This window comes from Oncorhynchus mykiss, chromosome 18 (assembly GCF_013265735.2).
Source record: "Oncorhynchus mykiss isolate Arlee chromosome 18, USDA_OmykA_1.1, whole genome shotgun sequence".
Taxonomy (NCBI): Eukaryota; Metazoa; Chordata; class Actinopteri; order Salmoniformes; family Salmonidae; genus Oncorhynchus; species Oncorhynchus mykiss.
Window position 1 is genome coordinate 56,276,979 of NC_048582.1, and position 25,000 is coordinate 56,301,978.

A 25,000-nucleotide genomic window follows, 5' to 3' on the forward strand; every position below is an offset into this window, starting at 1 on the left:
GTTTAGGCCAGTGACATACAATCTAAATGTAATCATTTTTAAATTCAAGCTGTAACACAACAAAATGTAGAACAAGTCAAGGGGTGTAAATACTTTCTGAAGGCACTGTATCTCACTGTGTTTTTATCACCTACTCATTTACCCAACAATGACATCCATCCTCTACAGATGTTTGGTGATCTATCAGTCTGACAGAACTTGGATGCCCCTTTCTGTCTGTTCAGTTTATAATGCACCAGTCTTATCGCTCTCCTTCATTTCTCTGCCTCTGTCTTTCTCTCTCTTTCCTGTCTCTTTCCTGTAATTCTTACCTCCAATCCCCTCTATTCTACCTACACTCTTAGAAAAAAAGGTGCTATCTAGAACCTAAAACGTTTTTTTTTTTTACTTTCCCCATAGGATAACCCTTTGAAGAAACCTTTTGTTTCCAGGTGGAACCCTTTTTGGTTTCATGTGAAACCCTTTCAGTACTCATAACTTAAACAAAAACAATTTAGATCATAAGAGTCCATATTAACGAAGGGAATTGAAGGACTAACAGAACAGATAGATCGCAATAAAAACTGTACCATAAAGGCACAGAATAAGTTATAGGAAACAAAAAAATAAATGGAGGAACATATTTAAGAAAAATCCACTGTAATATATTATAAAATAAAGCGAAATTCTGTTTTAATCTTCAACATAGAAATGTGACCAAAAATGATTTACCGAAACTTGTTACAAATGATGGAGTCCCCAAACTATATTTTGAAAGAGAAAGTAAAGGACTTTAAGCATATGTTTTCGTTTCAGTCTCCTCCATCTCCACTAACCAAAGCTAATTGTATGGATTTTTTTCCTATTAATAATGTACAATTAACAGCAGTGCAGAATGACTCATGTGAAGGCCAAATTACAGAGGAGGAACTTCTTGATGCAATTAAAGCCTTTAAATTCGGGAAAACGCCAGGGCTGGATGGCATACCAGTTGAGGTATACCAAACCTTTTTTGATAGACTCAGAGGACTGTTATTAGCATGTTTTAACCACTCCTATATAAATGTTCGATTATCGGACACTCAACAAGAATGTCTGATTTCATTATTACTGAAACAGGATCCAATTGGCAAATATAAAGTCCATGTAAAGTCCACACACTCACTCAAACAGACTCCAACCTCTCCACAATGGCCAAGACCAGAGAGCTGTGTAAGGACATCAGGGATTCAATTGTAGACCTGCAAAAGGCTGGGATGGGATGGGCTACAGGACAATAGGCAAGCAGCTTGGTGAGAAGGAAACAACTGTTGGCGCAATTATTAGAAAATGGAAGAAGTTCAAGATGACAGTCAATCACGCTCGGTCTGGGGCTCCATACAAGATCTCACCTCGAGGGGCATCAATGATCATGAGGAAGGTGAGGGATCAGCCCAGAACTACACAGCAGGACCTGGTCAATGACCTGAAGAGAGCTGGGATCACAGTCTCAAAGAAAACCATTAGTAACACACTACGCCGTCATGGATTAAAATCCTGCAGCGCACGCAAGGTCCCCCTGCTCAAGCTAGCGCATGTCCAGGCCCGTCTGAAGTTTGCCAATGACCATCTGGATGATCCAGAGGAGGAATGGGAGAAGGTCGTGTGGTCTGATGAGACAAAAACAGAGCTTTTTGGTCTAAACTCCACTCGCTGTGTTTGGAGGAAGAAGAAGGATGAGTACAACTCCAAGAACACCATCCCAACCGTGAAGCATGGTGGTGGAAACATCATTCTTTGGGGATGATTTTCTGCAAAGGGGACAGGACGACTGCACCGTATTGAGGGGAGGATGGATGGGGCCATGTATCGCCAGATCTTGGCCAACAACCTTCCCTCAATAAGAGCATTGAAGATGGGTCATTGCTGGGTCTTCCAGCATGACAACGACCCAAAACACACAGCCAGGGCAACTAAGGAGTGGCTCCGTAAGAAGCATCTCAAGGCCCTGGAGTGGCCTAGCCAGTCTCCACACCTGAACCGTATTGCCCAGCGACAGCCCCAAAATCTGAAGGATCTGGAGAAGGTCTGTATGGAGGAGTGGGCCAAAATCCCTGCTGCAATGTGTGCAAACCTGGTCAAGAACTACAGGAAATGTATGATCTCTGTAATTGCAAACAAAGGTTTCTGTACCAAATATTAAGTTCTGCTTTTCTGATGTATCAAATACTTATGTCATGCAACAAAATGAAAATTAATTACTTAAAAATCATACAATGTTATTTTCTGTATTCTTGTTTTAGATTCCGTCTCCCACAGTTAAAGTACAAATATGATAAAAATTACAGACATGCTTTATAAGTAGTTAAACCTGTAAAATCGGCAGTGTATCAAATACTTGTTCGCCCCACTGTATATATGCATGTCTGTATGTGTATTTGTATGTATATGTATTTATATGTATGTACATTGATATATATATATATATATATATATATATATATATATATATATATATATATATATAGGTATGTGTATATCTATATATACAGTTGAAGTCGGAAGTTTACATACACTTAGGTACAGTTTTTAAAACTAGTTTTCAATCACTCCACAAATGTCTTCTTAACAAACTATAGTTTTGGCAAGTCGGTTAGGACATCTACTTCGTGCATAACACAAGTCATGTTCCAACAATTGTTAACAGACAGATTATTTCACTTATAAATCACTGTATCACAATTCAAGTGGGTCAGAAGTTTACATACACAAAGTTGACTGTGCCTTTAAACAGCTTGGAAAATTCCAGAAATGATGTCATGGCTTTAGAAACCTCTGACATCATTTGAGTCAATTGGAGGTGTACCGGTGGATGTATTTACCTTCAAACTCAGTGCCTCTTTGCTTGACATCATGGGAAAATCAAAAGAAATCAGCCAAGACATCCGAAAAAAAATTGTAGACCTCCACAAGTCTGGTTCATCCTTGGGAGCAATTTCCAAATGCCTGAAGGTACTATGTTCATCTGTACAAACAATAGTATGCAAGTATAAACACCATGGGACCACGCAGCCGTCGTACCGCTCAGGTAGGAGATGCATTCTGTCTCCTAGAGATGAACGTACTTTGATGTGAAAAGTGCAAATCAATCCCAGAACAACAGCAAAGGACATTGTGAAGATCTGGAGGAAACAGGTACAAAAGTGTCTATATCCACAGTAAAACGAGTCCTATATTGACATAACCTGAAAGGCCGCTCAGCAAGGAAGAAGACACTGCTCCAAATCTGCCATAAAAAAGCCAGACTACGGTTTGCAACTGCACATGGGGACAAAGATCCTACTTTTTGGAGAAATGTCCTCTGGTCTGATGAAACAAAAATAGAACAGTTTGGCCGTAATGACCATCGTTATGTTTGGAGGAAAAAGGGGAAGGCTTGCAAGCCAAAGAACACCATCCCAACCGTGAAGCACGGGGGTGGTGTCACACCCTGACCATAGTTTGCTTTGTATGTTCTATGTTTTGTTTGGTCAGGGTGTGATCTGAGTGGGTATTCTATGTTGGATGTCTTGTTTGTCTGTTTCTGTGTTTGGGCCTGATATGGTTCTCAATCAGAGGCAGGTGTTAGTCATTGTCTCTGATTGGGAGCCATATTTAGGTACCCTGTTTTGTGTTGAGTTTTGTGGGTGATTGTTCCTGTCTTTGTGTTTGTTACACCAGGTTGGGCTGTTTTCGTTTTTTTTCACATTTCTTGTTTTGTATATTGTTCATTTATCATCTTCATTAAAGATGTATCACAATAACCACGCTGCGTTTTGGTCCGCCTCTCCTTCAACAGAAGAAAGCCGTGACAGAATCACACACCACAACAGGACCAAGTGGCGTGGTAACGGGCAACAGCAACAGCGATGTCAGGATTTCGGGACATGGGAGCAGAATCTGGACTACACAACTTGGGAGGAGATAGACAGGTGGGCGGTCGACCCAAGGAGAGTGCCGGAGCCCGCCTGGGATTCGATGGAGCAGTGCGAGGAAGGTTACAGCAGAATGAGGTTGGCGAAGCGAACACAGCTGGCAAGGAAGCCCGAGAGGCAGCCCCAAAAATGTATTGGGCGGAGGCACACAGGAAGTATGGCGAAGCCAGGTAGGAGACCTGAGCCAACTTCGTGTGCTTACCGGAAGGCGAGAGAGACCAGGCAGGCACCGTGTTAAGCTGTGAAGTGCACGGTATCCCCAGTGCGGGTGCATAGCCCGGTGCGGTACATACCAGCTCCACGTATCGGCCGGGCTAGAGTGAGCATCAAGCCAAGTGCCATGAAGCCGGCTCTACGCATCTGGTCTCCAGTGCGTCTCCTTGGGCCGGCTTACATGGCACCAGCCTTGCGCACGGTGTCCCCGGTTCGGCTGCATAGCCCAGTGCGGGCTATTCCACCTCGCCGCACTGGCAGGGCGACCGGGAGCATTCAACCAGGTAAGGTTGGGCAGGCTCGGTGCTCAAGAGCTCCAGTGCGCCTGCACGGTCCGGTCTATCCGGTACCACCTCCACGCACCAGCCCTCCGGTGGCAGCTCCCCGCACCAGGCTGTCTCTCCGTCTCATCCCTACAGGTGCTCCCGCCTGTCCAGCGCGGCCCGAGCCTCCCTCCTCTCCGGCGCTGCCGGAGTCTCCCGCCTGTCCTGCGCTGCCGGAGTCTCCCGCCTGTCCTGCGCTGCCGGAGTCTCCCGCCTGTCCTGTCCTGTCCTCCTGAAATAAATCATTTTCTCTACTATTATTTTGACATTTCACATTCTTAAAATAAAGTGGTGATCCTAACTGACCTAAAACAGATAATTCTTACTAGGATTAAATGTGAAAAACTGAGTTTAAATGTATATGGCTTCGATGTAAACTTCTGACTTCAACTGTACATATCAATATTTATATTTAGCCCCAAAATGTATGAGGGTTTGGAAATGATGCAGACAAATACATTGATTAAAGCTACAATCTATCTGCAATATTAAAGCTGGTCTACCCCCTAAAAATATATATATAATTAAAAAACAAAAATCAGTGGGGTTTACATGGAACAGCCAATGTTCCCTTTTGAAACCTTTTTTCTAAGAGTGTAAGGATGCTTTATTGGTGTGAAATAGATCGCTTTAGCTCTAGTAATTAATTGGATTCTAACTACTCTCCATTCAAGATGTTGCCAGTGAATCTGAGCCCGATTCCTTGTAGATGAATAGACAATGTTTAACAAGTATCCAGCTGCTTTTTAAGGGCCCTCTAGTGAACCGTTTGGATGGAGACGTTTCCTGTCGTCTGTGCTTACATTAGCAGCTCAATATTCTCAGGATGGAGTTAGTTGATTACATAAAGAATCAGTGATTGTATTAACAATGTACCTTAAGTTTTGCTCTCAGAGGATGCTTAAAACCAACTGGTTGTTTTTCTTTTCATGGCTAAGCAGACCAGGCAGATATTCTTGTCTCTCCCCATCTCTCTCTCTCTCTCTCTCTCATCTCTTTCTAATTCTTCTTTAATCATATTATTTTTTTCTCATTCCTCATATATCTCATATATCTCACATTGTCTTTCAACACCCCTCCCGTCAGCCTTTTCTCCCTCTATTAATGTATTTAAAAAACATGTCTCACTCTTTCCATCTCTCTCATTCAATATTCCCCAAAGTGTTCAAACTGTGCACACCTTCAAAATCTCTGACTCATTAGAATGCATTTTCTATTTTCCTTCACCTCTGCCTTTGTGTCTTCAAATCTCATACTGCCATAAGATTGTCCGTTCATACTTCCAAAATCCATGTATTTTCCCTGTGCGTCTCACCTATCTTCTCCCTATCTTCTCCCTATCTTCTCCCTATCGTCTTCCTATCTTCTCCCTATCTTCTCCCTATCTTTCCATCCCTCACTCCTCTTCTCTCCAGCTATGTACGTTTTCCTCCTTTCTTACGACTAGTCTGGTTATAGTGATCTGTATGTGTCTGGTTCTGTGGACATACACAGTATGTCTATTACCTGTGGGCATGTGGTGTTGTATTGTTGTATTTGTCTTACTGGTTTGCAGTGTATTGCGTACGCTGGCGTGTTGTGTTTCTCCGCATTGTGCTGCTCTGGTTCCTCAACACTTCACCCCCAGCATGCCATAACTCAACACTGTCCCACGACTAACTGCCAGTCCTATTCATAGAGTTGGATAAAGGACTCACTTTCCCATTTTAGTAGATTTCAAAGATGAGCCCTCTATACAACTCTATTGCACGGAGGAGGACTTTGCTCCAAGACACTGATCTTAGGTCCCTCTTGGTAAACCCTTTTGGTAAACAAGTTTAATTTGGAACAGTTAACTGATCCTAGACCTGTGCCCATAAGCAACTTCTACTTAGAGCGGTAAGAACAAGAGAGCTTCCTCTCAAAAACCAGGCCGCCGTATTCTATAGGATCAGTTTTGCTGCCGTATTCATTAAGTTTAAAAGGCTAAACTGATCCTAGATCAGCACCTATACTTTAAAAAAAATATTTCACCTTTATTTAACCAGGTAGGTTAGCTGAGAACAAGTTCTCAATTACAACTGCGACCTGGCAACTCTGAGAGGCTTTATGAATACTGTCCCAGGTTCTTTCAATATGTTCATTAACATATATGAAATAGAAGGCATCACATCATTTGAATGAGCAAGTTGATGAATGTTTAACCATATTGCTGATCAGAATCTGATAATGCTGTGCCCTCAACATGACATTTTATTGACCAAAAGTATAGTATGTTTTAATCAATTTGGAATGTACTTTATGATCATGTCATACTCACTGTGTATAAATCCATTTCTCGGGAACGTACTTCAACGTTGTGACCTTCTGAGCGCGGCCCAGTCCTTCGTAACAGCTGCAGGTGGAGCTTAAGGTTTTGGGTAGCTTGGAGCGTGTTCTTTCCTTGTTTGAACGATATGGAGAGGTGGCGAGGGCCACATCTTACCTCTGTGCCATCTGCGGTACTGTTGGTTCTTTTGAGAGTTGTGCTAGTGTTCATTTACTCACTTTTTGTCTCATCCTCTAACCCCTTTGCTGACAGGAGTTATGATCCCGCCTCCAAGCTCACATTCTCTAACCCTAATGGTTGTAACAGGGTGTGGGACCCTCCTCCTCATTCATTCTCTGTCCTCATTAGCTATAACATGCAAATCCACACACCTCCTAGCTCTCATTCTCTCATACCCATTGGCTGTGTGTGCCTGTCTGTCTCTGGGTGTTGCAGTCCATGGGCTGTGGGAGGAGTGGTCGTCATGGAGCCTTTGTTCTGTCACGTGTGGGCGGGGCTCCAGGACCCGAACCAGGAACTGTGTGAGCGGAGGAGAGGCCAAGCTCTGTGGAGGGCCTGAGAAACAGACCAAACTCTGCAACATAGCAGTGTGTCCCGGTTAGTACCATCTCATATACAGTACCAGTCAAAAGTTTGGACACACCTACTCATTCAAGGGATTTTCTTTATTTTTTGTATTTTTTTATATTGTAGAATAATAGTAAAAACATCAAAACCTCCAGGCTGTGTAAGGGCCTCCAGGCTGTGTAAGGGCTATTTGACCAAGAAGGAGAGTGATGGAGTTCTGCATCAGATGACCTGGTCTCCACAATCACATTACCTGAACCCAATTGAGATGGTTTGGGATGAGTTGGACCGCAGAGTGAAGGAAAAGCAGCCAACAAGTGCTCAGCATATGTGGGAACTCCTTCAAGATTGTTGAAAAATCCTTCCAGGTGAAGCTGGTTGAGAGAATGCCAAGAGTGTACAAAGCTGTCATCAAGGCAAAGGGTGGCTACTTTGAAGAATCTCAAATATAAAATATATACAGATTGTTTAACACTTTTTTGGTTACTGCGTGATTCCATATGTGTTATTTCATAGTGTTGATGTCTTCACTATTATTCTACAATGTAGAAAATAGTAAAAATAAAGAAAAAACATTGAATGAGTAGGTGTGTTCAAACTTTTGACTGGTACTGTACATATACACCTCTATCTATATATATGTCTGTCTATCTCTCTGTCCATTGGTCAGTCTGTCCCTCTGCCTCTCCTTCTGTGAAGGGCCTGAGACACAGACCAAACTCAGCAACATAGTATTGTCTCATTCAGTACCATCTCTTATACACACGGTATATACTCCATCTATCTGTTTCTCTCTCTCTCCTTCTCTCTCTCTCTCTCCCTCTCTCTCTCTCCCTCTCTCTCTCTCTCGCTCTCTCTCGCTCTCACTCTCTCTCCTCTTTCTCCCTCTCTCTCTGCCTACCATATATCATCTACATAATATGTCATGCACCTCTTTCTCTCTCTCTGTCGTTGTCTCTGTTCCTCTGTCTTTCTCTTGATATCCTCTTTTCGCATCATTCTCCACATCCCTTTCTAACTCTGTTATCCTATATCTATGTGTCACTACTTAGTTTCTACACTGTCATATTACTCACTCAGTCCCCATATGTCCTGTCCTGTCTTGTTCAATACGATCAGGCTGACATCTCCATTTTACTACAGTACTCTTTATAAATCTCTGCTCATCTCTTAGATCCATAATAGAAAGCTGAGTTTCAGCACAGATGGAGAGACAGTAAAGTTGTTGCTTTACAGTGTTTTCTACTCCTCTGGCTAGGTTTGTTTTCTCGTTTTTTCATCCGTTCTATCTTCCATTTCGTTCTTTCAGTCTTAATTTATTTTTTTGTTCTTTATTTCTTTCCTTTTCATTTCTTTTTTTCATAATTTCCCTCTCTTTTGGGTTTCTACAGTGTTTGATTGCTGTGGTCCAGCCTCTGTCTCTTTGATATTACCTATTACCTTGTCAGGAGGAGTGATTAATCATTGTGTGGCTGCATTCCAATCTCATTGTCAAGTGCACTGGATGGCTCTATTCCAATTTGGTGCCGAGCCGTTTGGTGTAGAGCTGTCATTAGAACTCCATTGAAGAGGAATGGGGTGGGCCAATCAAAGTCATTGAGGATCTTTGGCGGACACTCAGAATAATGGGCAGGGCAAGCTTTGATTGACAGTGATTGCAGCCTGTCACAGAACAGATGTTGTATCTGTCTAGCATGTAACCATTGGACAATCATGCCATTGCGTCCCATGTACATTCATATGTTGAAATTCCTTGTTGGTCTGTGTTATTGGCTGGCAGTCTACTGTCTCTGTGTTATTGCCTGGCAGTCTCTGTGTTATGGGTTACAGTCTACTGTCTCTGTGTTATTGGCTGGTTACAGTCTACTGTCTCTGTGTTATTGGCTAGCTACAGTCTACTGTCTCTGTGTTATTGGCTGGTTACAGTCTACTGTCTCTGTGTTATTGGTTGGTTACAGTCTACTGTCTGTGTTATTGGTTGGTTACAGTCTACTGTCTCTGTGTTATTGGCTGGCTACAGTCTACTGTCTCTGTGTTATTGGCTGGCTACAGTCTACTGTCTCTGTGTTATTGGTTGGTTACAGTCTACTGTCTCTGTGTTATTGGTTGGTTACAGTCTACTGTCTCTGTGTTATTGGCTGGTACAGTATACTGTCTGTGTTATTGGTTGGTTACAGTCTACTGTCTCTGTGTTATTGGCTGGCTACAGTCTACTGTCTCTGTGTTATTGGTTGGTTACAGTCTACTGTCTCTGTGTTATTGGCTGGTTACAGTCTACTGTCTCTGTGTTATTGGCTGGCTACAGTCTACTGTCTCTGTGTTATTGGCTGGCTACAGTCTACTGTCTCTGTGTTATTGGTTGGCTACAGTCTACTGTCTCTGTGTTATTGGCTAGCTACAGTCTACTGTCTCTGTGATATTGGTTACAGTCTACTGTCTCTGTGTTATTGGTTACAGTCTACTGTCGCTGTGTTATTGGCTACAGTCCACTGTCTCTGTGTTGTTGGTTACAGTCTACTGTCTCTGTGTTATTGGTTACAGTCTACTGTCTCTGTGTTATTGGTTGGCTACAGTCTACTGTCTCTGTGTTATTGGCTAGCTACAGTCTACTGTCTCTGTGTTATTGTCTGGCTACAATCTACTGTCTCTGTGTTATTGGCTGGCTACAGTCTACTGTCTCTGTGTTATTGGCTGGCTACAGTCTACTGTCTCTGTGTTATTGGCTGGCTACAGTCTACTGTCTCTGTGTTATTGTCTGGCTACAGTCTACTGTCTCTGTGTTATTGGCTGGCAGTCTACTGTCTCTGTGTTATTGGCTAGCTACAGTCTACTGTCTCTGTGTTATTGCCTGGCAGTCTCTGTGTTATTGGCTGGTTACAGTCTACTGTCTCTGTGTTATTGGCTAGCTACAGTCTACTGTATCTGTGTTATTGGCTAGCTACAGTCTACTGTCTCTGTGTTATTGGCTGGCTACAGTCTACTGTCTCTGTGTTATTGGCTGGCAGTCTACTGTCTCCATGTTATTGGCTAGCTACAGTCTACTGTATCTGTGTTATTGGTTGGTTACAGTCTACTGTCTCTGTGTCATTGGCTGGCTACAGTCTACAGTCTTTGTGTTATTGGTTGGCTACAGTCTACTGTCTCTGTGTTATTGGTTGGCTACAGTCTACTGTCAATGTGTTATTAGCTGGCTGATTACAGTCTGTCTTACTACTTTTACATTTATATTTGAGCCATTTAGCGACACTGTTATTGACCACATTATATCAGTAACCAAAAGGTCGGTGGTTCGAATTCCAGAGTCGACCACATATGTTTTAACTGCCTTGCTCAAGGGCACATCGACAAAAAATATAATGTGGTCGACTCTGGGATTTGAACCATCAACCTTTCAGTTATTGATCCAATGCTCTTAACCTCTAGGCTGCCAAAAATGCTAATAAAATCCTAATAAAGTTAATGTTTATGCACAGTTAATAATGAAATAATACATTCAGACAGACAGACAGGAATTGGGAGGGGATATCTGGAGGAGAGGAGGAAGACAGGAAGAAGGAAATAGAAGTCTTAATCGACTGTAGCACGCCTGATTGGCTGTTTTAACATGCTGTTGGAGAGGGGGAGGAAGAGAGAGAGAAAGAGAGACAGTCAGAGTGAGAGGGAGGAAAAGAGCGAGAGAGAGTGGGAAAGAGAGAGTGGGAAAGAGAGAGTGGGAGAGAGAGAGTGGGAGAGAGAGAGTGGGAGAGAGAGAGAGTGGGAGAGAGAGAGTGGGAGAGAGAGAGTGGGAAAGAGAGAGTGGGAAAGAGAGAGAGTGGGAAAGAGAGAGTGGGAGAGAGAGAGTGGGAGAGAGAGTGGGAGAGAGAGAGTGGGAGAGAGTGGGAAAGAGAGAGTGGGAGGGAGAGAGTGGGAGAGAGAGAGTGGGAGAGAGAGAGTGGGAGAGAGACACTGAGAGAGGAGGGAGTTTGTGACAGTGAGACTCACAGAGCTTATGGAAGTTCTTAGGCAATGGACATTTGAGATGATGAATCCCATCACAGACCCTGTGACTGTCCAGGCCCTGTGACTGTCCAGACCCTGTGACTGTCCAGACTCTGTGACTGTCCAGGCCCTGTGACTGTCCAGACCCTGTGACTGTCCAGACCCTGTGACTGTCCAGGCCCTGTGACTGTCCAGACCCTGTGACTGTCCAGACCCTGTGACTGTCCAGACCCTGTGACTGTCCAGGCCCTGTGACTGTCCAGACCCTGTGACTGTCCAGACCCTGTGACTGTCCAGACCCTGTGACTGTCCAGACCCTGTGACTGTCCAGGCCCTGTGACTGTCCAGACCCTGTGACTGTCCAGGGCCTGTGACTGTCCAGACCCTGTGACTGTCCAGACCCTGTGACTGTCCAGACCCTGTGACTATCCATGCGTAGAGGATGTGGCTCTTTGATAGTGTGTGTGTGTATGTGTGAAGCTGTATGATACATGCTTGCATGTATGCATGGTTCTAGGTCCTTGTTTTCGTTGTGCGCACAATTTTAAATCTTCCACATGTGTGTACCCACATTTATATGTGTGTGATTTCATATGTAGCTCTGTCTAATACCAGGAAAATGTTGTGTTGTCGTTATTCTTAGTGTAACAAGCCCATTTTGATGCCCTAAATACTGCACATCTCTTTGTCTGTCTCTCTATTACACACACACACACACACACACACACACACACACACACACACACACACACACACACACACACTGGCTCACCCAGAGCTCAGCTGTATATCATGCCACAGTTGTATTTTCTAGGCACATAGCGTCAATCCCAGCTGCTCTCACTTCTACTCTCTCTCACTCAGTCTCGCACTCTCTCTCTCTCCCTCTCTCTCTCTCCCTCTCTCTCTCTCTCTCTCTCTCTCTCTCTCTCTCCCTCTCTCTCTTTCTCTCTCACTCTCTCTCTCTCACTCTCTCTCTCACTCTCTCTCACTCTCTCTTCCTCTAACTCTTCCTCTAACTTGTTTAAGTGATGATGATGGTTCCACCTGGCCCATGTTGATGGCTGCTCACTCTGACAAAATACATCGCTCACGACTGTATTTACCCTACACACACACACTCACGTACACACACACACACACACACACACACACACACACACACACACACACACACACACACTCTGGCAATACACAAAACGCTATAGGCATTCATCATATTTACTTCATGTGACAGAGCTCTGTATTCTAAGTCTCTGAAGTGTGCATCAGAAGAGGGGTCTAGCCGTAACACAGTCGTCCCTCCCTTAACACAGTCATCACTCTCTTAACCAACCGTTCAGACCTTGGACAACTGCTTCATTTTAATGGCTGTGCAGTTGAACGTGCAGTTGATATAGTGGAATATGTGTTCTTGTACATCAGATGTTGTTGTTATTCAATAGGGAGGACTCTTCTCTCTGATCTTAAAAGTCCAGCGAACACTGCAGATGGTGTTGCACTATTAGATGGTACAGTAAACTGAGATTCTGGATTTGGATACTAAAGATCCAATGGCATTTAAATCCTGGTGTCATGGTTGAAATCCTTAAATGGCCGTTATCATGCCAACCTTCCAAATGGGTTCGTTCTTAACCTCATAGCCTTATCCACCAATGTTTATTTGTTTACCCTTCTACGCAGTTATAATACGCTCGCGCACATGAACGCACGCACACACACACTAACACACATGCACCCTTCCCTCAGTGGCACTGGCTTCCACGATGTCATCTGTCAGGTGGGGAAATGCTAAACTGATGTTAAAATGATGTGGTATGAATGAACAGGAGAGACCAAATCATCACTGTAGGTGATGCATTAGATCCTGTGACATGTGTCTTAATGCATCAACGTACATCTGAATGACAAGATGCAAACAAAGACATCACTCTGTTACGGAGGACAGTCATCAAACACGTGCAAACACAGGTGTACACACACACACACATACACAGGTGTACACACACACACATACAGAGGTGTACACACACACACATACAGAGGTGTACACACACACACATACACAGGTGTACACACACACACACACACAGGTGTACACACACACACATACACAGGTGTACACACACACACATACACAGGTATACACACACACACACACACACACACAGGTGTACACACACACATACACAGGTGTACACACACACACACACACACACACACACACACACACACACACATACACAGGTGTACACACACACACACACACACATACACAGACTTGGCTAAATAGTGGAAGAGATGGAAATCACTGGAGTCTTATATGTAGGAGCAAACTGCATTACTTTAATGTACTTGTCAAATATATCTATGTACTGTACAGTATATCTGTATATCTCTATATGTGTTTATGTCTATCTTGTTTTTGTATATATTATATATTTAAAATGTAAATATTGGATAGCTGCCAACGGTGTAATTTTCCACTCGATTATTCATCAAAGCGAGAAGTGGAGGCTTTGGTTACGGAGTGGGTGTATGTTATCAGGCTTTGGTGCGACTGCTCAGTATTCCGTATTCATCCGCTGCCGTCTGACTGGCACTACTTTAATTTGATTAAAAGACTGTTCTCCTCTTTGATTTAGTCTTTCCTCACAAGTCCTCGACCAAAACTCCAGATGGAATTGGTTGAAGAACACAATCCTCTTCAAATCTCACTGCATTATGGCGGGAAATCCAACCCCCCCCCCCCCCCCCCCCCCAAACAAAACCAGGACCCAGATAGAAGTGCACAACCATGCAAAAGTACTTCGGAAAAGTGGGCACTTTTGCACTTTCATGTCTGGCTGGAACTCTGATTGGTTCCATAACGAAGAGTGTTGGAAATCTGGAGTTGTTTGGATTTATTTGCTAGTTTGTTGAAGCAGCTAGGTCTGGAATTCTGTTTATACAAGAGACTTTCTCTCTCTCTCTCTCTCTCTCTCTCTCTCTCTTTCTCTCTCTCTCTCTCTCTCTCTCTCTCGCTCTCCCCCCTTTCAATGCTATAATTTAACATCCCTCCCTCCCTCCCTCCCTCCCTCCCTCCCTCCCTCCCTCCCTCCCTCCCTCCCTCCCTCCCTCCCTCCCTCCCTCCCTCCCTCCCTCCCTCCCTCCCTCCCTCCCCCCCTCTCTCTCTCTCTCTCTCTCTCTCTCTCTCTCCCTCCCTCTCTCCCTCCCTCCCTCCCTTCCTCTCTCTCTCTCTCTCTCTCTCTCTCTCTCCCTCTCTAGTGGAGGGCCAGTGGTTGGACTGGGCTCCGTGGTCTAGGTGCAGTGCAACCTGTTCCACAGGGAGCCAGCAGAGACAGAGGAGGTGTAGTGCATCGGTGCACGTCTGGGCAGAGTGTAAGGGACCACACCAGGAGACCAGGGAGTGTACCAACCCATCCTGCGGTGGTAAGACAAAGATATACACAAACATAGAGAGCAGACAGCCATATTCACAGCATCAAAACATATATATACAATATGTGTGTATGTTACGTCATGATATCCATGAATATATGTCTCCTCCTATCTCCCCCCTCTCTCTTCAGGTGGGGGTAACTGGGGCAGCTGGAACCACTGGAGTCTGTGCAGTAAGACGTGTGACTCAGGGTGGCAGCGTCGCTTCCGGATGTGTGAGGGGACAGGGATACAGGGTTACCCCTGTGACGGCTCCGGAGAGGAGGTCCGTTCCTGCAATGACAAGAAGTGCCCCGGTCAGTGTGTGTGTGTGTGTGTGTGTGTGTGTGTGTGTGTGTGTGTGTGTGTGTGTGTGTGTGTGTGTGATTGTGTGTGTGTGTGTGTGTGTGTCCATGTGATTATTTACTAAATTAGGTTGGTTTTGTTGAAACATGTTATGGTGTATTTGTTTAATTAACTCTGTTATTGAGTGTGTAGGAGTGTGCTTCTAGCTATGTGTGTGTGAGTTAAGTATTGTTGTAGTATGATTGTGTCTGTAACGACTGTGGAAATTAGGGAATTGACTATAATTGAGATTCTTCATGTGTCAGTCAAACTGCATCACAGCGAGAGAGTATGATTGCCTGTGTTGAACACAGCACAATAGAACAGTCTATTGTCTTCTCTCCTCATCTAATCTCTCTCTCGCTTTCTAGCTTTCTCTCTCTCTCTCTCTCTCTCTCTCTCTCTCTCTCTCTGTCTGTCTCTGTCTATCCATTTGCTTGCTCCCTCTCTTTCTTTCTCTCTCTCTCTCTCTCTCTCTCTCGCTCTCTCTCTCTCTCTCTCTGTCTGTCTGTCTCTGTCTATCCATTTGCTTGCTCCCTCTCTCTCTCTCTCTCTCTCTCTCTCTCTCTCTCTCTCTCTCTGTGTCTGTCTCTGTCTATCCATTTGCTTGCTCCCTCTCTCTCTCTCTCTCTCTCTTTCCCATCTCCCTTTCTCTCTCACTTTCCCTCCCTCCTTCCTATCTCCCTTTCTCTCTCACTTTCCCATCTCCCTTTCTCTCTCACTTTCCCTCCCTCCTTCCTATCTCCCTTTCTCTCTCACTTTCCCTCCCTCCTTCCTATCTCCCTTTCTCTCTCACTTTCCCTCCCTCCTTCCTATCTCCCTTTCTCTCTCACTTTCCCTCCCTCCTTCCTATCTCCCTTTCTCTCACACTTTCCCTCCCTCCTCCCTATCTCCCTTTCTCTCTCATCCCCTTTATCTTTTTCTCTCCACTGTCCCTATAATGGACAATATGGCGCATATAGACATGGTCGCTCTGTTCATTGCGCCTAAGCAACTTCACATTATTATTATTTTTGTTGTTGTTGTTTCTTACAATATTAACTCAGAACGTCCTTTGTAGTATTATATACACCCAGAAATAACTTTGGGATGTTAGAGCAGCGGTACCTCACCAGCATTTTGATCAGAAATCCAACTTCCCTGAATTGGACCTGTTATTCTCAGCATATCTGAGGAAAACGTTACCGAAGTTTTATCAACACATTGCCTGTAGTACTCTCCCTTCCAGGACGGCAGCAAGGCCCTTCCTGCCCTCCCTTCAGCAAATCAGATCGCCCCTCCATCATGCTCCTCCCTTCCCTTTAGGCATGAACTCAAACATGAAGTATCCGTGGTAAGGACTGTTCAATGCTGGTCTGACCAATTGGAATCCGTGCTTCAAGAATGTTTTGAACATGCAGACCGGGATATGTTGACATATAGATATATACACTGACACGGTGACTGAGTCCATCAGGAAGTATATAGGGCATGTTGTTCCCACTGTGACAATTAAAGCATATCCAAACCAAAAACCGTGGATAGATGGGAGCAAACTAAAAGTGCGAACCACCTCATTTAACCATGGCAAGGTGACTGGGAATATGGTCAAGTAATAACAGTCCACTAATGCCCTTTGTAAGGCAATCAAAAAGGCAAAACGTCAGTACAGGGACAAAGTTGAGTCGCAATTCAACAGCTCCAACATGAAACGTATGTGGCAGGGACTAATTACGAATTATAAATGGAAAACCAGCCACATCGCGGACACCGAAGTCTTGCTCCCGGACAAGCAAAACAACTTCTTTGCCCGCTTCAAGGAAAATACAGTGCCACCGATACGGCATCGCTCATGTGACTTGTGAGCTCTCCGTGACCAACGTGAATAAGCCTTTTAACCTCTCTAGGGTATGTGGGATGCTAGCGTCCCACCTGGCCAACATCCAGTGAGATTGCAGAGTGCCAAATTCAAATAGAGAAATACTCATTATAAAAATTCAGAAAACAAAACAAAGATTAACTTCTTGTGAATCCAACCACGTGTCAGTTTTTAAAAATGTTTTACAGCAAATGCATACCTTACGATAATTTGAGAACATAGCCCAGCAGACAAATCATTACAAACAGTAGCCTGACAAGTAGAAGAGTTACACAAGTCAGAAATAGAGAAAAAATGAATCCCTTACCTTTGATGATTTTCATATGGCTGCACTCAGAAGACATTCATTTACTCAATAAATGTTCCCTTGGTTCGATAATGTCTCTTTATATCCAAAAACCTCTGTTTTGTTTGCGCGTTTTCTTCAGTAATCCACAGGCTCAAACGCAGTCAAAACAGGCAGACGAAAAATACAAATTGTATCCGTAAAGTTCATAGAAACATTTCAAACAATGTTTATATTCAATCCTCAGGTTGTTTATAGCCTAAATTATCTATAATATTTCAACCGGACAATAACGTTGTCAATATAAAAGGTAAACCAGAAAGGCACTCTCTCGGGATTGAGCATGAAAAAGCTCTGTGACACGTCAGGGTCCACTCATTCAGACTGGTCTTAACCCTTCATTTATCAGAATACAAGCCTGAAACAATTTCTAAAGACTGTTGACATCTAGTGGAAGACATAAGAACTACAATTTGAATCCTAAGTCAATGGATACTTTGATGGCATTGAATAAAAAAATACAAAACCAAAAAAAAAACTACTTCCTGAATGGATTTTTCTCAGGTTTTCGCCTGCCAAATCAGTTCTGTTATACTCACAGAGACTATTATAACAGTTTTGGAAACTTTAGAGTGCTTTCCATCCAAATCTACCAGTTCTATGCATGTCATATCCTCAGGGCCCGAGTAGCAGGCAGTATAATTTGGGCATGCTTTTCATCCAAAATTCCGAATGCTGCCCCCTACCCTAGAGAAGTTAAGCTCCTTAACCCTCTGATGGCTGCCGGCCCAGATGGCATCCTTAGCCGCATCCTCATAGCATTTGCAGACCAGCTAGCTGAACTGTTTACAGACATATTGAATCTCTCCCTATCCCAGTCTGTTGTCCCCACTTGCTTCACAATGTTAACCATTGTTACTGTACCCATGAAAGTGAAGGTAACTGAACTAAATTAGCACTCACTTTTTATTTTTTGTTTTATTTCACCTTTATTAGACAAGTTGAGAACAAGTTCTCATTTACAACTGTGACCTGGCCAAGATAAAGCAAAGCAGTGCGACACAAACAACAACAGGAGTTACACCTGGAATAAACAAACATACAGTTGTTGTGTCTTTGATATGCCGGATTAAGAGATATTCTATAAAATAATTTCTATGTAATTAATATTACCTGATTAAACTAATCAGGTAAATGTAATTAACTAGAAAGTCAGGGCACCACGAAATAATGTTTATAGAGCTGTTATCTTCCGAATAAAGTCTTAACCTCTTGATTCTACTTGAGACGCAGACGTCTCAAGTAGGCACCTGAAAATACAAATGCGCTACGCTAAATGCTAAATGTACTCGTTAAAACTCAAACGTTCATTAAAATACACATGCAGGGTATTGAATTAAAGCTACACTCGTTGTGAATCTAGCCAACAAGTCAGATTTTTAAAATGCTTTTCGGCAATTGCATGAGAAGCTATTATCTGATAGCATGCAACACCCCAATATACCTGAAGGGGACGTAAACAAAAGAATTAGCGTAGCCGGCGCTACACAAAAACGCAGAAATAAAATATAAAACATTCATTACCTTTGATGATATTCTTTGTTGGCACTCCTATATGTCCCATAAACATCACAAATTGGTATTTTTCCCGATTAAATCCGTCCATGTATGCCCAAAATATCCATTTGTATAGCCTGTCTAGTTCAGGAAAAAAGCTCTCTTCCAACACGCAACGTCATTTTTAAAAATTATATAAGTTGCCTATATTCTTTGACAAAACACTTCAACCTACTTTTGTAACCCAACTTTAGGTATTTGTTAACATTAATAAGCGATCAAATTGATCACTGGGCGATCTGTATTCAATAGCAGCTACTCAAGAAAACAATGTCCATTTTTCAATCTTTCAAAATCGATTGTTGTAGGCTGGATGGAATGACGGATCTATTGGTCATGTCTCAAAGGATTTTTGTCAATGAAAATGACGTTTTTGGCGACATCGTGTGGAAGCTGTAGGAATTGCATCCGTGTCCATATTAAATTTGGTGTCCTTTAAACAATACATGAAATTGGCGCATGGATACTTTTTTCAGCTTTCAGTGACCACTTTTTCTTGCGCTTTTCGATGAAACACACGCTCTGTTATAGTCACAGCCATGATTTAACCAGTTGTAGAAACTTCAGAGTGTTTTCTATCCACACATACTAATCATATGCATATACTATATTCCTGGCATGAGTAGCAGGACGCTGAAATGTTGCGCGATTTTTAACAGAATGTTCGAAAAAGGAGGGGGTAGAATGAAGAAACCTGGTCATATTTTACGTCAATAGCAGTCCATTATTAATCATCACCTTATTCAGTCTCATCTGAACATCGTAAACTCTTGCTTATCTTTCTGAACCCTGGCAAAAAAGTTGAATCAGCAATACAACATTTGGTTTAGTTATTTATTTACTAATACCTAAACAATCACACAGATGTCATAGAAGAAAACGTCCCTAGCGGATGGAACCCATATGACGGCTGGTTACACAAAGAATGGTGGTTGGGATTTGAATAAAAGCGCGGGAAGACCTCGGACCTTGTAAAGCTATGCTATCGTAAATACAGAATCTTATGCATTCTAAATAACCGCACATTTGGAAAAGGAAAATGCAAGAAATATTTACTCTGAGCTATGCTTCAATAGGTTGGTCGTAGATGGAAGGCCGTGTTGCCCAACAGATTTTTCCCTTTTCCTTTGAAGTATATGTCTTGTGGTAGATGGATACGCTGTAGTACCGTCATCATGTGTTAGAATAGATACTTTGTCCGTCCTTTCCTACCCTGCGTTTATAGCTACTGCTGCTAACTCATCGTCTATGAGGTATCACTTCTTTAGTGAGTAAGAGTTCAAAGTTCATACCAAGTTGCCATCACGCTGAAGTTGGCTTAGTTCTGTAGTTTTATATTAGCCCTTTTAACGTGTGGACTGTCATCCTCACATCCTCGGGAATACAAATGTTAAATTTTCGTAAAGGGCTTATGTAGTAGGGTGAGAAGGGCATACTTCATAGTTCACAACCAATCTCTGTTCACATGGGTAGGGCCACTGAGTTGAGACAAGTTGAGATTGCATGCAGAATTCTGCAAAAATATCCTCCTTGTACAACGTAGAACACCAAATAATGCATGCAGAACATAATTAGGCCGATACCCGCTAATGATCAAAATCCAGAAAAGAGACGTTAAATTCTACAACCACCTAAAAGGAAGCAATTCCCAAACCTTAAATTTCTAAGCCATCCTCTACAGAGAGATGAACCTGGAGAAGAGTCCCCTAAGCAAGCTGGTCCTGGGGCTCTGTTCACAAACACAAACACACCCCACAGAGCCCAGTGGATATGAGAGTTTATCAAATGGGGTTTGTTTTCAAGTTATTTTTGGATCTGTGTAATCTGAGGGAAGCTTGTGTCTCTAATATGGTCATACATTGATTGGGCAGGAGGTTAGGAAGTGCATCTCAGTTTCCACCTCATTTTGTGGGCTGTTACTTCTCTTAAAAGCCAGGTCTGCCTACAGCAGCCTTTCTCAATAGCAAGGCAATGCTCACTGAGTCTGTACATAGTCAAAGCTTTCCTTAAGTTTGAGTTAGTCACAGTGGTCAGGTATTCTGCCACTGTGTACTCTCTGTTTAGGGCCAAATAGCATTCTTGTTTGCTATTAATTATTTTATGTGTCAAGTAATTATCTTTCTGTTTTCTCATGATTATGTTGGTCTCATTGTATTGCTGTGCTAGCGCTCTGTGGGGTCTGTTTGTGTTTGTGAGCAGAGCGGGTTTAGGCCTAATTCTGCGCTGCATGCTATATTTGGCGTTTTACATTGTACACTGAGTATATTTTTGCAGAATTCTGCACGCAGAGTCTCAATTTGGTGTTCGTCCCATTTTGTGAATTCTTGATTGGTGAGTGGACCCCAGACCTCACAACCATAATGGGCAATGGGTTCTATAACTGATTCAAGTATTTTTTGCAAGATCCTAATTGGTATGTTGAATATTATGGTTTCTTTGATGGCACAGAAGCCCTTCTTGCCTTGTCACTCAGATCGTTCCCAGTTTTGTGGAAGTTACCGGTGTCGCTGATGTTTAGGCCGAGGTATGTATAGTTTTTTGTTTGCTCCAGGTCATTGGAATTTGTATTTGTGGTCCTATTTGTGGTCCTTTCGATTAGACCTTTTTTTGGAACACCCTTATTTTGGTCTTACTGAGATTTATTCTCAGGGCCCAGGTCTGGCAGAATCTGTGCAGAAGATCTAGGTGTTGCTGTAGGCCTTCCTTAGTTGGGGACAGAAGCACCAGATCATCAGCAAACACTAGACATTTGACTTCAGATTCTAGTAGGGTGAGGCCAGGTGCTGCAGACTTTTCTAGTGCCCGTGTCAATTCTGATATAGATGTTGAAGAGAGAGGGCGGGGCTTAAGCTGCATCTCTGTCTCACCCCTCAGCCCGGTGGGAAGAAATGTGTGTTTTAACTGCATACTTGTTGTTTGTGTACATGGATTTTATAATGTTGTACAGTGCCTTGCGAAAGTATTCGGCCCCCTTGAACTTTGCGACCTTTTGCCACATTTCAGGCTTCAAACATAAAGATATAAAACTGTATTTTTTTGTGAAGAATCAACAACAAGTGGGACACAATCATGAAGTGGAACGACATTTATTGGATATTTCAAACTTTTTTAACAAATCAAAAACTGAAAAATTGGGCGTGCAAAATTATTCAGCCCCTTTACTTTCAGTGCAGCAAACTCTCTCCAGAAGTTCAGTGAGGATCTCTGAATGATCCAATTTTGACCTAAATGACTAATGATGATAAATACAATCCACCTGTGTGTAATCAAGTCTTCGTATAAATGCACCTGCACTGTGATAGTCTCAGAGGTCCGTTAAAAGCGCAGAGAGCATCATGAAGAACAAGGAACACACCAGGCAGGTCCGAGATACTGTTGTGAAGAAGTTTAAAGCCGGATTTGGATACAAAAAGATTTCCCAAGCTTCAAACATCCCAAGGAGCACTGTGCAAGCGATAATATTGAAATGGAAGGAGTATCAGACCACTGCAAATCTACCAAGACCTGGCCGTCCCTCTAAACTTTCAGCTCATACAAGGAGAAGACTGATCAGAGATGCAGCCAAGAGGCCCATGATCACTCTGGATGAACTGCAGAGATCTACAGCTGAGGTGGGAGACTCTGTCCATAGGACAACAATCAGTCGTATATTGCACAAATCTGGCCTTTATGGAAGAGTGGCAAGAAGAAAGCCATTTCTTAAAGATATCCATAAAAAGTGTTGTTTAAAGTTTGCCACAAGCCACCTGGGAGACAGACCAAACATGGAAGAAGATGCTCTGGTCAGATGAAACCAAAATTGAACTTTTTGGCAACAATGCAAAACGTTATGTTTGGCGTAAAAGCAACACAGCTGAACACACCATCCCCACTGTCAAACATGGTGGTGGCAGCATCATGGTTTGGGCCTGCTTTTCTTCAGCAGGGACAGGGAAGATGGTTAAAATTGATGGGAAGATGGATGGAGCCAAATACAGGACCATTCTGGAAGAAAACCTGATGGAGTCTGCAAAAGACCTGAGACTGGGACGGAGATTTGTCTTCCAACAAGACAATGATCCAAAACATAAAGCAAAATCTACAATGGAATGGTTCAAAAATAAACATATCCAGGTGTTAGAATGGCCAAGTCAAAGTCCAGACCTGAATCCAATCGAGAATCTGTGGAAAGAACTGAAAACTGCTGTTCACAAATGCTCTCCATCCAACCTCACTGAGCTCGAGTTGTTTTGCAAGGAGGAATGGGAAAAAATTTCAGTCTCTCGATGTGCAAAACTGATAGAGACATACCCCAAGCGACTTACAGCTGTAATCGCAGCAAAAGGTGGCGCTACAAAGTATTAACTTAAGGGGGCTGAATAATTTTGCACGCCCAATTTTTCAATTTTTTGATTTGTTAAAAAAGTTTGAGATATCCAATAAATGTCGTTCCACTTCATGATTGTGTCCCACTTGTTGTTGATTCTTCACAAAAAAATACAGTTTTATATCTTTATGTTTGAAGCCTGAAATGTGTCAAAAGGTCGCAAAGTTCAAGGGGGCCGAATACTTTCGCAAGGCACTGTATATTCTTTCCCCCAACACCACTTTCCCTCAATTTGTATAGCAAACCCTCATGCCAAATTGAGTCAAAGGCTTTTTTGAAATCAGCAAAGTATGAAAATACTTTGTTTTGGTTTGTTTGTTTGTAAATTAGGATGTGCAGGGTGAATATGTGTTTTTGTACGGTAATTTGGTAAAAAGCCAATTTGACATTTTCTCAGTACATTGTTTTCACCGAGGAAATGTACAAATCTGCTGTTAATGATAATGCAGAGGATTTTCCTAAGGTTGCTGTTGACGCATATCCCACGGTAGTTATTGGGATCAAATTTGTCTCCACTTTTGTGGATTGGGGTGATCAGTCCTTGGTTCCAAATATTGGGGAATATGCCAGAGCTGAGAATGATGTTAAAGAGTTTAAGTATAGCCAATTGGAATTTGTGGTCTGTATATTTTGTCATTTCATTGAGGATGCCATCAACACCACAGGCCTTTTTGGGATGGAGGGTTTGTATTTTGTCCTGTAGTTCATTCAATGTAATTGGAGAATCCAGTGGGTTCTGGTAGTCTTTAATAGTTGATTCTAAGGTTTGTATTTGATCATGTCTTTGCTGTTTGTTCTTTGTTATAGGTTCAGAACGATTGGAGAAGCGGTTTACCCATATATCTCCATTTTGGATAGATCATTCTTCGTGGGTTTTTTTTACTTCCAATTTTCCCAGAAGTGCTTAGAGTCTATGGATTCTTCATTTACATTGAACTGATTTCTGACGTGCTGTTCCTTCTTCTTCCGTAGTGTATGTCTGTATTGTTTTAATGATCCACGATAGTGAAGGTTTTCTGAGTTGGACAGGTTTCTCAATTTCTTTCTTAGGAATTTGCATTCTTCATCAAACCATTTGTCATTGTTGTTTTTTTCTTCGGGTTTCTGTCTGAGATATTTAGATTTGATAGGGAAGCTGAGAGGTTTAGATGTTACACTGCCAGGTTCACACCTTCACTATTTTGTCAAGGAAGATACTTTGTTTTGGTTTGTTTGTTTGTAAATTAGGATGTGCAGGGTGAATATGTGAAAGTGATTGAATTTGTTGTTGCCTAATTGTTTTTTGGTAAGTTTACATACTGCATTCCTTTCATCTACAGCATGTCTTAATATTATTTAGTTCCTTTGGCTCTGATGCCTTATGATTGAGTATTGCTCTGTTCAAGTAGACTGTGATTATAAGGTAAAGGTAGCACACAGGAGGACATATTTCTCTGTTAAGAACATTTCCTTTTAAATTTTTAGACAAAAGTAAAATGTTCCTGTATTGATTAATTTAACAGGATTTGTTAGGTCTGCTCTATACCAAATTACCCCCCGAGTCTCTTCTCTGATTCACACCTGGTAGTTTGGTGGATGGGATTACCAGCTCTCTGTAACCTAGAGGGCAACCAGTGGGTCCGTCTCCTCTATACCAGGTTTTTTGTAGAATGACAATGTCTGTATTTCTTTGATGAAGTCCAGGTTCCTGATATTTAGGCCGAAGGGAGATGACCTCAGGCCTTGGATATTCCAGGATGAGATAGTGAAGGGTTTGTGTTCCATAAAGTGTCCAATGTTGTTGGTCT

At 42.6% G+C, this 25,000-nt stretch overlaps 1 protein-coding gene across 1 annotated transcript in view; it reads left to right on the top strand.

Annotated features, from left to right (window-relative positions):
- The window catches only part of LOC110496862 (adhesion G protein-coupled receptor B2), a 472,722-nt gene that overhangs the window by 248,109 nt on the left and 199,613 nt on the right, over window positions 1-25,000 (top strand). Inside the window, exons 5-7 of the mRNA XM_036953306.1 lie at window positions 7,212-7,373; window positions 14,589-14,753; window positions 14,894-15,058. Of these exons, the coding sequence (XP_036809201.1) occupies window positions 7,212-7,373; window positions 14,589-14,753; window positions 14,894-15,058 (492 nt within the window). The remainder of the gene's footprint in view (window positions 1-7,211; window positions 7,374-14,588; window positions 14,754-14,893; window positions 15,059-25,000) is intronic.